Here is a 13,851-nt window from a genome sequence, read left to right as displayed (position 1 = left end):
TTTTTCTGCTTTTAAAATGTTTTTGTAGATAAGAACTGAACCACTTTGGAAATCAGTACTATGTATTGAAAGTGTATATTCAGTATAAAGAAAGAATAAATAAAATAAATAAATAAATAAGTGCCCTTTCAAGTAGAGTAGACATGGCCTAATTGATTCAACTTGTCCAACAATTATCATTGAAATTCCCAGTCCCACCAAGGAGAAAAGATCCCATAGTTCCACCCATTAATTATTATAATATTACTATTGTTGTGTATTGTTTTAGTTTACCCCCACTACCCCTGGTCATCTGCACCAGAAATAAATAAAAACTCTCCACAAAAATTTATTTTTGGGAACACAAAATAACAGCTATGTATTATATACTAACATTGCATTAAGAGACAGAATTACTATAACAAACTGTATGAATTTTGTATCTACTGTAATAATGGTTTGCAATATATGTCTTTGTAGCTATGGCTACTCTCAGCAAGGCTATGGACAAGTGGGTGCATATACAGGTCAAATCATGACCCCTGAACCAATCCCTGATCAAGATACTGGTGGATACACAGATGGCTTTGATGATGAGCCACCCCTGCTTGAAGGTCAGATTCAGTAACTAATAATCATCATCATTATTATCATCACCATCACTATTCTAAATATAGATGCACATAACAATCCCACAATGCACTGTACAAACACAATGCAAAAACATGAAACATGTCCACAGTGGAAATACATTTTTTTTAAAATTAATAATTTTTAAAAAATGTTTTAATTTATGCTGTCTGTCATGCAAGAAGAAGTGGTGAAAATAATTTTAAAATACTGTATATTGATTTAACTTTCTTGCTACAGAACTTGGAATCAATTTTGACCACATTTATTCAAAAGTGAGTACAGTTGTTTCTCTTTACATGATGATACAATACCCATAATAGTGGTCCAGACTAAAGTAAGGCCTGCACACAAAAATTTGCCCTAGAAATCTCCTTTCATATTTTTCTGAAAATTAGGCTTTGACCTAATCTTAATGTAAACCATGTATTATGCAGTAATTATGATTCTCTGCACCTTTTGTTTATAGCGATAGTGGTAATGATATTTATGACAATTAGTAATACTGTAGTAATATACAACCTCAAATTCTTTGCTTGAACAAAGTTAATTTCACAACACATATTTTGATTTCAATTAGACACTGACAGTTTTGAACCCCCTCAGGCAGACTTCAGCAGAGGCTGTGAATGACTCAGACTTAGCTGGGCCACTTGTGTTTGCATTTGCCTTTGGAGGAACATTGCTACTTGTAAGTAATTTATACAGATACCCAAGGTGATGGGAATTTTGGGGTGGGGATTTCTGCTTTTATTCTAACTCAAATATATATAGTATTTTTTCTCCATTGTAATACATGTGGTTTGTTAAGGTTAAGAAAAAAAAAAATTTAACATAACATTTGACAATAAAGATAGATTATGGAGAAAAGGTTTTCGGATATTCCTGTTTTCATTTTTGTTGAACATGTCCTCACCCCCATTCAGTTGTCCTGAAATAGAATGCAACTACATGGGCGGGTTGCTATAAATGGTCTTTAGATGGTCTTAATGCTTGGCTGGCTTTAATCGTGACGTCGCGTTTTAAAGAAGGCTTAAAATGGTCTTCAATTATTTTCATCATGGCGTTACAGGTACTAGACCTTGGCCTTGATCGTCAAAGACTCGCACGATGAATATTCTGCAAGCTTCTCAATGTCTGTAAAACTGGTCTACGTTCATTTTGATAAATATGCATGTTTTGAGCAAGCGTAACAGTACCCTCAATTTCACGTTACCAGGGAGTGCTTGTTTGCGTTTCAATACTGAAAGCAGTCTAAGTGAAGACTGTTTTATAGCAATAGTCTTGGGAGAGTGACTTTAGTAAGTCTGAGTGATTCATGGAGTTAGTCTCCGTTAAGACAGTTTCATAGCAATCTGCCCCAGGTTTCCCTCCAATTAAAGACTGCTGTAGGGACCAAAGTACCATATATACACTGTTAGCTATTAGGTAAGTAAATAAATACATATTATTTGTCATTAGTGTATTTTACAAAGAAGCTGAAAAATGTGAAAATCATGTCTATGGTACACAAAAAAAAAATAAAAATACATAAATAATAAGACTATACTAGGTATTAAGGATTTTCTTTTTCTTTTTTCCAAGGCTGGGAAAGTGCATTTTGGTTATATTTATGGAATTGGTGGTGTGGGATGTGCAGCAATGTGGGTGTTACTGAACATGATGAGTTTCACTGGCGTGTCTGCCGGCTGCATCATCAGCGTCCTTGGCTACTGCCTCTTACCAATGGTGTTCTTGTCAGGAGTTGCCATCCTTGTATCATTAGAGTAAGGAAACAATTTTCACTGATCAAAACATTTGCTATATATATTTTTACTCATTTCTGTGTCTACTGCCCCCACGAGGTTGTAGCAGACATTAGTATTATCTACTAAAATATGTATGTTGTGAAAGTATATCCAGATTGAGAGTTCAAATTTTGGGGTACCATTCAATCATAAGCTAAAGCAAAGGTTGTAGAATTGCAGGAGCAAGATTTCCCTGAAACAGAATGCTATATCAAGCCATGGACACATGCTCATACTTTGGAGCCTATTTTGACTGCCATCAATGATTAATATTGGAATGGAAAGCTCAAATAATGTTACAGGTCTCCTTCCAATTAAAGACTACTTTTGCGACCAGGGTTTCTATGGTCCTTAGCAGGCTTGGTCTCTTATTAGAAAAATAAAGATAAAATATAATTTGAATTTTGGAACCACAGAAGTGGTCTTTAATTAGAGGGAGACCTGCATTTTAAATTGATTATTATTTTTGCTTCACTTGTAGGACGTTGTTGGGGACATTTATATCGTTAGCGGCAATAGGTTGGTGTAGCTGGTCTGCGTCTAAGCTGTTCGTCACTGCCCTCGCCATGGACTCACAGCAGCTTCTCGTGGCTTACCCATGTGCATTACTCTACGGAGTCTTTGCCCTCATCACAATATTTTGAAACTATTACACTCGTTTTTTTTCATGCAACACCATAATTTTATCTTGAATCAAATGAAAGTTTGTATTCAACAAATTCAAAAAACATTAACATGAATGATGTCATATCAACCAGTAATGATGTCATCCAGTATTGTCATGTTGATCTTAGCATCTCAGTATACCACAATATGATCTGACAACTAGGAATGATGTCATAGTGATCTTGGTATAATGCCCTTTAAGTTTGGGGCAGCAAGGATTGATGTCATCCATATCTGATATTGATTTTAATAACAAGGATTGGTATTAGTATGTCATCTCATCCATGTTGATGTCATAACAAAGGTTGATGTCATAACAAAGCATGATGTCACAAACATTTATTTCTTCTTATACTGAGAACAATACATTGTAATATTGCATTGGTATTATTACTGTAAAGAATACTGTACTTCAGTTTTAGGAAATATAAAATAATTGAAGGTACAGTAATGGGAAGTAGCTATTTAGCTGATGCAGTAGTGATTTAAATATTTTTACTTTCATTGTTATTATTGTTGGAGTAATAATTATTAAATACAATAATCAATGTTCCCTTCTTTAAATATAGAATATGCCTATTTGTCATAATGCAAAAATTGATTACTGAATTTAAGTTAAATGCACTTTCAAACATCTTAGTGATCTGTATTTATTATTGCACTGAGAGAAAGTTTGTCTTGGTATTATAGATAAAATATGTAAATTGACGTCTTATGTTATCAGTTACTGTACTACACTCAAACAAGGGTGTGTATTATTGTAACAATTTCATATTTTAGTTTTCCTGTATTAAACTAATTTTTCAATAAAATATACTGCTATAATTTTGTTGGATTTGATTAATTGACAATTCATACAAAAACAATTAGAATATAGTGCTAAACTACATATCATGCAGTATTGAAAATATTCCTGACTAAACTTCCTTTAGATAAAGTCAGTGACGTATCTACGGGAATGCATCCCAGTAGGCCCCATTGAAAATCCTGCTCAAGTACTGTAGATAAAAATCACCTTTATTTCACGAGCTAAAGTAATTCTCCCCACAATAAGGACCCAAATCCACCCCAACCCCGATAGGCCATTGGATGAAGTAAGAACAGGTCAGTCAAAATAAGGCGAGTAGAGTGATATTTGGTGACTTGCAAATTTATTAAAAACACTAGCGTTTGCCAACAGTATATATGGTTATTAACCATAGTATCAACTCTTAAAAAGGGCCTAATTATTAATTAATATAGTTATAATAAAGTTTGGACCACCTTATATGAAAACAGAAGCTGAAAGGAGCAATTATTTCCTGAAGCCCATAGGCATGAATGAAAAAAAAAAAACTAGGCACTATATCGATATAGTGCCTGCTTGGAAATAGGAAAATTATGTGGACATGTAAATGACGACGTCACAACTGACTCATAATTTGAACATTGAGTGTCTTTCATCCCTTCAATGGTTGTTTCTGGTTTGTTATTTAGAATTCTTCATTCGTTTCAGCAGGGAATCCCTTAGAGCAATCTGTCAAAACAAGAAAATAATTTGCAGTATTAAAAATAAGTCAATTTCCTACTCTTATGCTAAGTGTAGAATTTTCGACATGCACACAAGACTACACTGATACTCCATCAACTTCTAAACTGTCGCTTTTCAATGGGAGGCAAAAATATACTTTATGTAACTGAATTGGGACACTAATTTACAGACATGGTAATATAATTACGAATTACTTAAAAAACAACTACCACAACAATATAATATAAATAAACATAAAAATATGTTACTAATAAAACAAAAATATTAAAATTGTTGCTATAAAATATTTCAATTATATATACAAACTCAAATACAAATTGAGATCACATTACGAATTAAAAAAAAACCATTCTTAAAAAATTGTAAACATAAAAGATTAGGAAGTGCAGCAAAAATTTATATTTTAGTCAAAAAAATTTAAAAAAATAGTAAACATAATATAAAATATAAGACCATTACCATTATATAATGAAACACATTAAGATATTACTAAAAAAAACCAAAAAAAAAACAGTTAATTGAATTCAATACTTTACCTGCTTTTCTCTAAAAGATCTCTTTTGTTTTCCTTTGATATTTCTTTTTTGTTTTACCATCATGAAGGGTTTCTTTTTCTGTTTTTCTTTATTGCTTGTGCTAGCATTTGGATTGTGTCTTCTTTTCTGCTGTCTGAACTTCTCTCTTCCTTCTCTACCACTCTGAGTAAAATGTGTTTATTAAAATTATTGTAAAATAACAGTTTTTTGATGAAAGAGTAAACAAATAATTATAATACTGATGATAATGATACTACTGTATGATGATGATGAATTATTTAATCAAACAATTAATTAAATTAAAAAAAATATAATTTACCATAACTGTTGCAAGCCTGGATTCTTTATCATGCCGAGGTCGGTATTTGATTGACTCAATTCTATTAAGCGACAGAATTTCTCCACTGAAATGGAATCAGTTAAATAAAAAATTAATACTCTATATATCATAAATTACAAATTAAAAACCCTTTGTGCGGCTTGCCTAAACTATACGGCTTGGAAAACCCTATTTCAACGGTCTGACAATCTGTATTGAATCATGTAAACATAGTATAAAGCAGTATAAAAATGGTGCGTGAATGTTGCACAATGGAATCAAAATGTCACGATTTTTTCACCATGAACTCTATGTGAACAGCCTTCAACCTGCCTATCCATCTGGTCTAGTATATTACCCCCACATAAAAGTAGTATGGTGGTAGTGGTGGTACCAGGATTCTATCAGAAGTCACTAGTTGCACTGGACATTCTGATCTTCTGAAAATGATATATTAAATCAGATTTTAGTAGACTTTCTCACCTGGATTCTTCTTCTATTGAATTGTTCAGTTTTCTTTTCTTTCCCTTTGTGACTTTTGCTCCCTCTATCTCTCGCTTCATTTGTTTTATTCTAATTTCCTGAAATAAAAATCAAACTATTATTAATAATTTTCCAAAATATATATTTAAATAATAATCTAAAGCAAAAATATGAATATTGAAGAACATTACAGATTAGCTTTATCACCAATAACTTATACTAATACACCAAAAATAGCAATGTCCCATTTTCTCTGTTATAGGAAGTAAATCACTGTTAATGTGTTGGTTTATAAACCATGAACTTGAACTAAGCATCAATAATTGAGGCAATTCATTGCAACACTGCTAATCACGCAAGGAGAAAGGATACATGGATGTTGACATTTACACATTCATTCTTAGAGGCTAATTTTTTAGGCATTTTACAAGTTGTTGTTACACTCTGCCCACATCAAATTTTATGTGACAAATAAATGTGATGTGCCCATATTTAGGTGTAATATGACATCACCATGCCCATATATGGGTGCATCACACAAATTGGTCACATCAAATTTGAGAGTGTGGACAGAGCATTATACAAATTGATGTATTTTATCACAGTCACAGCAATATGAATGCAGGCTAAAATTTTATAATTATGCCAGGTCTTAACATTATCATTGCCTACCTTGAATTCTTCCTGTGTTAACAGCCTTGATTTGCTAATCTCAGAAGCTCTTGCTTGCCTTTCTTCTAATGTCAAACTATCTACAATGCTGCCCTCTTTTTCATCATCTTTGCCAGCATCATCATCTGAATGAATGACATCATGCCAACTGCCATCACTGTCGTCTCCTGACTCGCTGCAGCTTTCCCAATCAGCTACAGAACGAGAACACAAAATTAGAATTTCAGCATGAATGCAAGCATGAAGCTACTATAAGGACCTCTCTATGGCTGTTACAGTAGTCATGAACCACTCCCATAATGCAATTCAATACAATGATACTGCGAGTTATGGGTTAGCACAGCGATTTGCGTTTCAATCTTAATTTGGAAGTACATTAACTGTGAATTTCGCTTGAGATTTTTGGCAAGGCATTTACCTGTGTTTGTCTCTCTGCACCCAAAAGATAAATGGGTACCTGGTTGGATGATGTGGCACCACTTAGAATACTCTTCAGGGAGTGGTGGAGGTTGCACTTTGTGCTGGTTTGATTATGGATCCAGTGACCAGGGGTAGTAACAACATCGTCAACACCTTGTATTCCTTGGCAAAAGGTAGTATAAATCCCTATATTATTTATATTCCCCTACCCTTTTAATACCTTTATATTAGTATATTATATATCATACTACGTAACTACAGTGCACACTCCAATTCGAGACTCCTTTAATTCCAAGACCTGTTTAATTCAAGACCACTTTTCCAAAGACCCAAATAACAGTCTTCAACCTTTTAACACAAATCTAGCCCTCTAATTGGAGACCAACCAAAAGAGACAACCCGAAATGTTCAGGTCCCAAAGGTGGTCTCCCTGGAGGGTGAACTGTATAACTATTACCTTGTTCTCTTTCAGCATCTTGAAGCTCAGATGAGTCCTTCAATACTTCAGCCCCTGGGATGAAGTTAGGGGCCACAAGCTCCCCATACTCTTTGGCCTGAATATCCATGCTGTGCTCTGTGGGCTTACCCTGTGGGTGAAAGAAGAATAAAGTGTCTTTTTCACTCTGCAGTAGGCATTGCAGCATGATTGGGAATTAAATTTTAGACGCACACCATTACATTTCAACACCTGCTCTGTAAAATATTTTGTAGATAAGCAAGTTATAATATATCTGAGGCTTGCCATTCCAAAAAACAGCGTACTGTCGCTAAATATTAAACCGAGTAATTAGCATAAGAATATGGCATTTTTAATCGTAAGTTTGGCAATAAGAGTAAGTTGGTTCCAGTAAATGATTCATCATTTTAAAGCTTATAATGTGGAGAATAATAATATATTAAAAAGGTCAATTGTCTTGTTTCATTCACTGAAGCTGGTTTTGGCATGGTAAGTCCCATTTGTCTTTACTAGTAAGAAAGTCACAAATATATTTTATTGTATGTATGAATGTATGTATTCAACGACCAATACTTTTTGTGGGAACAAATGAATTTGATTCGGATTCTCATTTATGAATAAGAATTCTCTCTCTCTAATTAGTCTCAAGAATAAAAATAGAGGCATTTACTTCATAATAAAATTTATGATTTATGAGCTACTAAACTTCTAAAATCATGTGTGCTGTATACTAACCCGGTCCTTGCGGTGCAATAACTCTGGATTCACACTCCGGAATAAACCAATTAGTGACCTTGCTGCTGCCATCACAGACTTATTCTTGTAATTCTTGTACTGAGCAAGGTCAATCAAGAGGTCAGAGGTCATAGCTAGAGGACATCTTGCACAGACTTCCCTGACAGCATTTAGCCTAAATATGAATATGAAAATATGTTTTAATATGACCATGGACCTATTATTATTAGGTCTATGACAATTTTACATTTTATTTAATTTATATACTTAGGCCTACGTTCAATTTAACATCCTTAGTACATTCCTTGTGATTGGATGTAATACAGACATTTCTGACTGTTAATGTACTAAATCACATTTGGTTTTCACAGGAATATGAGGACTTTTGCTTCAATAGTTGGTACGACTTGACCATCCCACTGAATTGTAATGCTCAACAGTCTGTACCTACCCTACTGCCATTACTTTATTTGAATTTCTCTCATTGGGTTTTCAAAGGAATACAAGGGACTTTTGCCCCAATATTTGGTACGAGTTGATCATTCCACCGAATGATCAACTCGTACCAAATGTTGAGTTGATCATTCCACAATGCCACAAACAGTCTGTGCCTACCCTACTGCCATTACTTCATTTGAATTTCTCTCTGTTACGAAGTTGTTAACAAGCGTCATAATCAGCGACTGGATGATTTCAGGTGGGACTAGCTCATGGCTTGCTTGGGCAGAGTACAGCAACAGTTTTGTCACCTCTAAAATTACAAGATTTAAACAAATTTTCTTTAAAGGAATTACTGGCTATTAATATACTTGAATAATGTAATGAAAAAAAAAAATTGTTTGTATCATGAGAAACGAAAATTATGAATGTAAGTCAATGTTTATAGTAGTTTTTTTTTAATGTCTTTTGGATTAAAAGTTTATTTCTATTATATTAAATAAATTAAATGAAATTACCCTTTTGATGTGGCTGAATGAAGCGCTGGAGGAAAGGATAAAAGTTGAAGAGGAATAGTTGATGGATGCCGACAAGACGCGAGATGAGATTCATCATCATTAGTTTTACTTCAAATCGCTCATTACTACCTTCAAGATTTTTAAATAACCTCTCTGCAAAGCCTGGTTCAAAATCAAATAACAAATGATAAATAGAATAATCAATTTTTGAATTTATATATATAAATGAATAAAGAAATTAATAGAAAATATTTGAACAGGCATGTCCACAATTACAGAGGGCAAGTTAGCATGATGAGGAATTTATTTTAAGAAAGAGACGAACCAAGTCAGACTTGCCAGACCTTGCGTCTTCTGGTAAGACACATTGCTCCAAATACCCTGTCCTTTGAATAGGACATTAAACCGGTGATCTTGCATGCATATGTGCTCAAATGAGAATGCAATACACAAGTTAAAAATACAGAAATTGTTTCCTAGTGTACAGACCGTTGTAGGCAATACCTCATGGTCACCACTGGTCCTAAAGGGGGTAAATCCAAATTCCCGTCTATTTTCAACATGGATTATGAATATACATTTCAAATTACGTGACTCACTTTGTGGATCATGGACAAGATGAATAGCTGAGAAATTGAAAAGCTCTGCTTTCTTTTTCTTCTTGTGTTTGTTGATTACTTTCAGGGCTTTACTCGTCTGTTTCATTCTCTTTCTTGTTTTCTTGTTTACTTTCTGTGCCAACATTACCTGCTTTGCTGTTGTACCTTCATCCTAAAATGTAAATGTAAAGTGCATAAATGTTTCATTTTATTATTATTTTCCATTATCATGCTTTCAATACCTATTTATCTAAATATAACCATTTATACAGTGCTATTTCCAAAGGATTCATACCGTGCTAATTACCAATTGTCATAAAAATCATCACCATCATTAACCAGATGTACGCAAAAAATAAAAGGAAATTTGGGAATTGCGATAACTAATAGTCACCAAAGTCATTCACTGCATTCTACAAAATTTGAAACTAATCGGAGTTTGCCAAACTTTAGTTATCATTTTTTCAGCATTTCCAGGCCGAATTAGGACGTTTTTTTTGGCATATAAAAAATCAGAAGCAGGCCAAAAACCAGCGTCTGGTGGTGACGCTAAACAAGTATTTTTTTTTGGTCTTATTAACAATTAACCACGTAACCCTAGCTAGGCTAGGCCCATTATGTTCTCTCTGATTGGACCACCCAGCCTAGACATAGAAAGAAAGAACTGCCAATGTGTATGGGTATTTGTCCTAATTTCGTGGGCTATTACATTTAATTCATACTTGAATATCACATACGATTGTGAAAACATAGTGATTTAAATGTATGGTTTAATATACATAATAAACTTGTAATTAGTTTGAACATGGAGGTACACTATATTGTTCTATGTCTACTGCTAATGTTCTCGCAATAAAAAAAAAAAACAAATGTCAGCAAACTTTTTCTGATGCATACGCAAATCAAAATTTGCCCTAAAAAACCTCTCAAAAATGGTGGTAGGGGGTATATGTTTTATCGTGTACAGCTTACATTTTTTATCTAACCAAAAAAACAAACATTTCTTGCACAAATACATGTCCACCAAAAACTATGGGACACATTGTATACCCTCCACGAAGCACCGTTTAGGAGCCTATTTGTTTACAAACATACCAACATGTTGTGGCCATACATCTTACACACACATTTCACATCTGTATCATCCCAATAGTTCCACTGTGACCTAAGGTCACAAAGGAACTAATAATTCATTCTATCAGTTAGTAGATATATGATACATTATGAATATATGTTTCAATTCGGAACTAAAATTAATAATTCTCTTAATAACAGAAACCATAGAAACCTTTACCTCTGATTCACTATCACTTTCTTTGCCATCGTCATCATCTGAACCAAGAAAGAACTTAAGAGCAGCCACAAGAATCTAAAATTGAATTCATAATACTCATATTAATAAAACTTTAATAATCATTATTAGGCTGTCAATAATACGATAGTAGCAGTGATGGCGCAAGTGGGGGTTGTGGAGAAATTTGCCATGTAGACGCAACAAGGTTCTTGAAATGAAAATATCAATTTTTCAATCCAATGAACGTTATTGAGATTGCCAATCCCTAGCATTGTGGTCTGATTTCTTTCTACTGCATTTATCTGTTGTTCAAATGACTGAGGGTAATAATGCGAGAAGTGCACAGAGACCATCACAATGTGCGTTATACTCTGCCACATCAGTATTATTGTACGAGAGTTGTAAAAAAAACAAAAAAAACAAATGTACCTTTGTGACTTTAGAAAAGCACGCTGTTACAATTACATTAACAGTTTTCTCATCCTTCCTGTAAATAGACAACATTTCAAAACACCAATTATTATTCACTTTGAAATACATATCTCTGTTAAATCTAATTAAAGATATCTCCAATTTAAGACCACCTCCAATTAAGACCTCTTTTCTGTGGTCCCAAATTAACAAATTATTTTATTTTTATTATTCTAATTTGAGACCAAAGCTGCTAAAGACACTAGAAACTTCAGTCCCAAAAGTGGTCTCTATTTGGAGGGAGAACCGTATTCTGCATGATAATAAAGTGGTATAAAAGTAAGGCTTTATGCCGGCAACTGAAACATTGTAAGGCTTAAGTTCTCACCACTTTTTTAGTTCGCTTTGGGTGAAGCACTATAGTTACATAGTCTCTGTCCACAAATGAAGGAAGTGTGTGTGTGGGTATCTGGAAGTTTTGAACACCAATATTCTGATTTTAAGCAGCAACATCAACGCAAAGTACTGTACTGAAGGACGAATGGAATCGGTGGTGGATGTTGAAATTTGAAATAAAGGGGACCCCTGAAGGAACTTCCACAGTTGGAGGGTCTATAATTTATGATTGCGGACCACTAGACGGCCTGAAATGGCATCCCCAGTCTTAGTTGAATTCCTTATTTGTTTAAATCTTTTAGGGGAGGGGGCCCAGGCTGGCTAGGCCTCCCTTGAATCCACCACTGAAAAGAATGGAAAAGAGTAAGAAGACTTAAGGCCTATTTATACTTCAACGATAGCGATAACGATAAAAAAGCTAAAAAGCAATTGTTCTTATAGAGAATAAAAGAAGTTCTTACACCTTACACTAGAATGATTCGATAACGATTTATCAGATGACGTCATAATCATGGAAAAAAATTAAAATCGTAGTAGTAGCAAAGATTTTATCGTTTTTCCATGATTATGACGTCATCTGATTTGTGGAAATTTTTTGTTATCGTATACACGATAAATCGTTATCGAATCGTCCTAGTGTAAAAATTTCTTTTGTTTTCTACATGAACATTTGCTTTTTAGCTTTTTTATTGTTATTGTTATCGTTGAAGTATAAACAGGCCTTTGGTAGCCAGTAGGATATCTTACCATATATTTCTTCTGTACAATTCTATCATAATATCTAAAGACGTTTTCGCTGCTGTTACATTACTATCCCTCAGCATTGTATAAATAAAATTCTGCAGAGACTAAATCAACAAATCAATGGTTACCATTCAGGTAATCAACTGACTGTTTAATTATCAATAGGTCAAATAAATAAATAAAATAAATGAAATAAATAAAATAAATAAATAAATAAATAAATAAATAAATAAATAAATAAATAAATAAATAAATAAATAAATAAATAAATAAAAATGATAAATAAAAACATCTATACAGTGCAAGTGACAGTAGTTTTCAAAATGCTATGTTTTGTACAAAGTACTTTGAAATATAGTTGAATGTGTTTGTGCATCACCTGTAATTATTGGCGATGGGTGATTTGGAGTTTTCATGTAAATATTTCAACTGATTTTGAAGAATGAACTTCATACAACAGACAGTTTTGAAGTTTTGTTGCATCTAAGCTTAAAGTCGAATGGCTGAGCCATTAAGGCAGGGGTGCTGAAAATTACAGCCATATTTAATTGGCAAACATCACACTTGTCTATGGTTCTGGTGGTGGAACCAGTTCACACAATTTGGCTCATGTGTACTTCAAAGAAACCAGTACATCTTCTGAGAAGAATAGGAGGTTAGCCCGGTTCTACTGGTTCATACAGTCCCGACAGACGAGAAATAGCTGGCATAGAGTAGGTTTACCCGGCCCAGGTGGCTTAAACATGAAGAGACTGATTGAGGGCAAAAACCAAGTTATTGTACAAGCTAGTCCACATCTTAAGCACATTGAGACGTTAGTATAAAATGCTATATAAATCCAACTACATTAGAATAATAAAAATAAATATATATTTACAAAAACTATGCATTGCACTTACTGTGTTCACTTTATTATTTTTATGTTTAGCATTTATTGATCTGATATCCTGTACTATGTAGCTGTAGAGTGTTTTTCTCAGGAGTTTGTCCTGACATCTCAACAGTTCAAAAAACAGTTCAAGTAAAGTATTCGGCATGATCAGATTTTTGTTACGAAGCAAGATCAATCCTTTGCAAAAGACCTGTTATTAAAAACAATACATTGGAATAAAAGTGGAATTGTAATTTAAATATACGTGTTTTTGAAATTATGCGTGATTTTGAAAATTATATGAAAGGTGTTGGAACAAGGAATTGAAGCAACAACCTGTTGCTTTAATTCCTTGTTTAAATGCC

At 33.6% G+C, this 13,851-nt stretch overlaps 2 protein-coding genes across 2 annotated transcripts in view; one reads left to right on the top strand and one right to left on the bottom strand.

Moving 5' to 3' along the window:
* LOC117107141 (protein YIPF5-like) overlaps positions 1 to 3,117 on the top strand; it is a 4,204-nt gene extending 1,087 nt beyond the window's left edge. The window contains exons 2-6 of the mRNA XM_033248701.1: positions 460 to 593; positions 850 to 884; positions 1,190 to 1,300; positions 2,194 to 2,375; positions 2,878 to 3,117. Coding sequence (XP_033104592.1) covers positions 460 to 593; positions 850 to 884; positions 1,190 to 1,300; positions 2,194 to 2,375; positions 2,878 to 3,040 — 625 coding nt within the window. The 3' untranslated portion in view covers positions 3,041 to 3,117. The remainder of the gene's footprint in view (positions 1 to 459; positions 594 to 849; positions 885 to 1,189; positions 1,301 to 2,193; positions 2,376 to 2,877) is intronic.
* Positions 3,118 to 4,194: 1,077 nt separating this feature from the next.
* Positions 4,195 to 13,851, bottom strand: part of LOC117107139 (protein SDA1 homolog) — a 14,704-nt gene continuing 5,047 nt past the window's right edge. The window contains exons 4-17 of the mRNA XM_033248698.1: positions 13,515 to 13,697; positions 12,619 to 12,719; positions 11,494 to 11,551; positions 11,065 to 11,139; positions 9,771 to 9,942; positions 9,172 to 9,333; positions 8,831 to 8,966; positions 8,216 to 8,390; positions 7,481 to 7,610; positions 6,604 to 6,797; positions 5,932 to 6,029; positions 5,449 to 5,533; positions 5,130 to 5,291; positions 4,195 to 4,578 (exon numbers count right to left, since the gene is read on the bottom strand). Of these exons, the coding sequence (XP_033104589.1) occupies positions 4,531 to 4,578; positions 5,130 to 5,291; positions 5,449 to 5,533; positions 5,932 to 6,029; positions 6,604 to 6,797; positions 7,481 to 7,610; positions 8,216 to 8,390; positions 8,831 to 8,966; positions 9,172 to 9,333; positions 9,771 to 9,942; positions 11,065 to 11,139; positions 11,494 to 11,551; positions 12,619 to 12,719; positions 13,515 to 13,697 (1,779 nt within the window). The 3' untranslated portion in view covers positions 4,195 to 4,530. The remainder of the gene's footprint in view (positions 4,579 to 5,129; positions 5,292 to 5,448; positions 5,534 to 5,931; positions 6,030 to 6,603; positions 6,798 to 7,480; positions 7,611 to 8,215; positions 8,391 to 8,830; positions 8,967 to 9,171; positions 9,334 to 9,770; positions 9,943 to 11,064; positions 11,140 to 11,493; positions 11,552 to 12,618; positions 12,720 to 13,514; positions 13,698 to 13,851) is intronic.

The sequence above is a fragment of the Anneissia japonica genome, unplaced genomic scaffold (genome assembly GCF_011630105.1).
Source record: "Anneissia japonica isolate Jap-2015-1 unplaced genomic scaffold, ASM1163010v1 scaffold287864_len1152817_cov193, whole genome shotgun sequence".
NCBI lineage: Eukaryota > Metazoa > Echinodermata > Crinoidea > Comatulida > Comatulidae > Anneissia > Anneissia japonica.
This window is presented reverse-complemented; position numbering and strand designations above follow the sequence as displayed.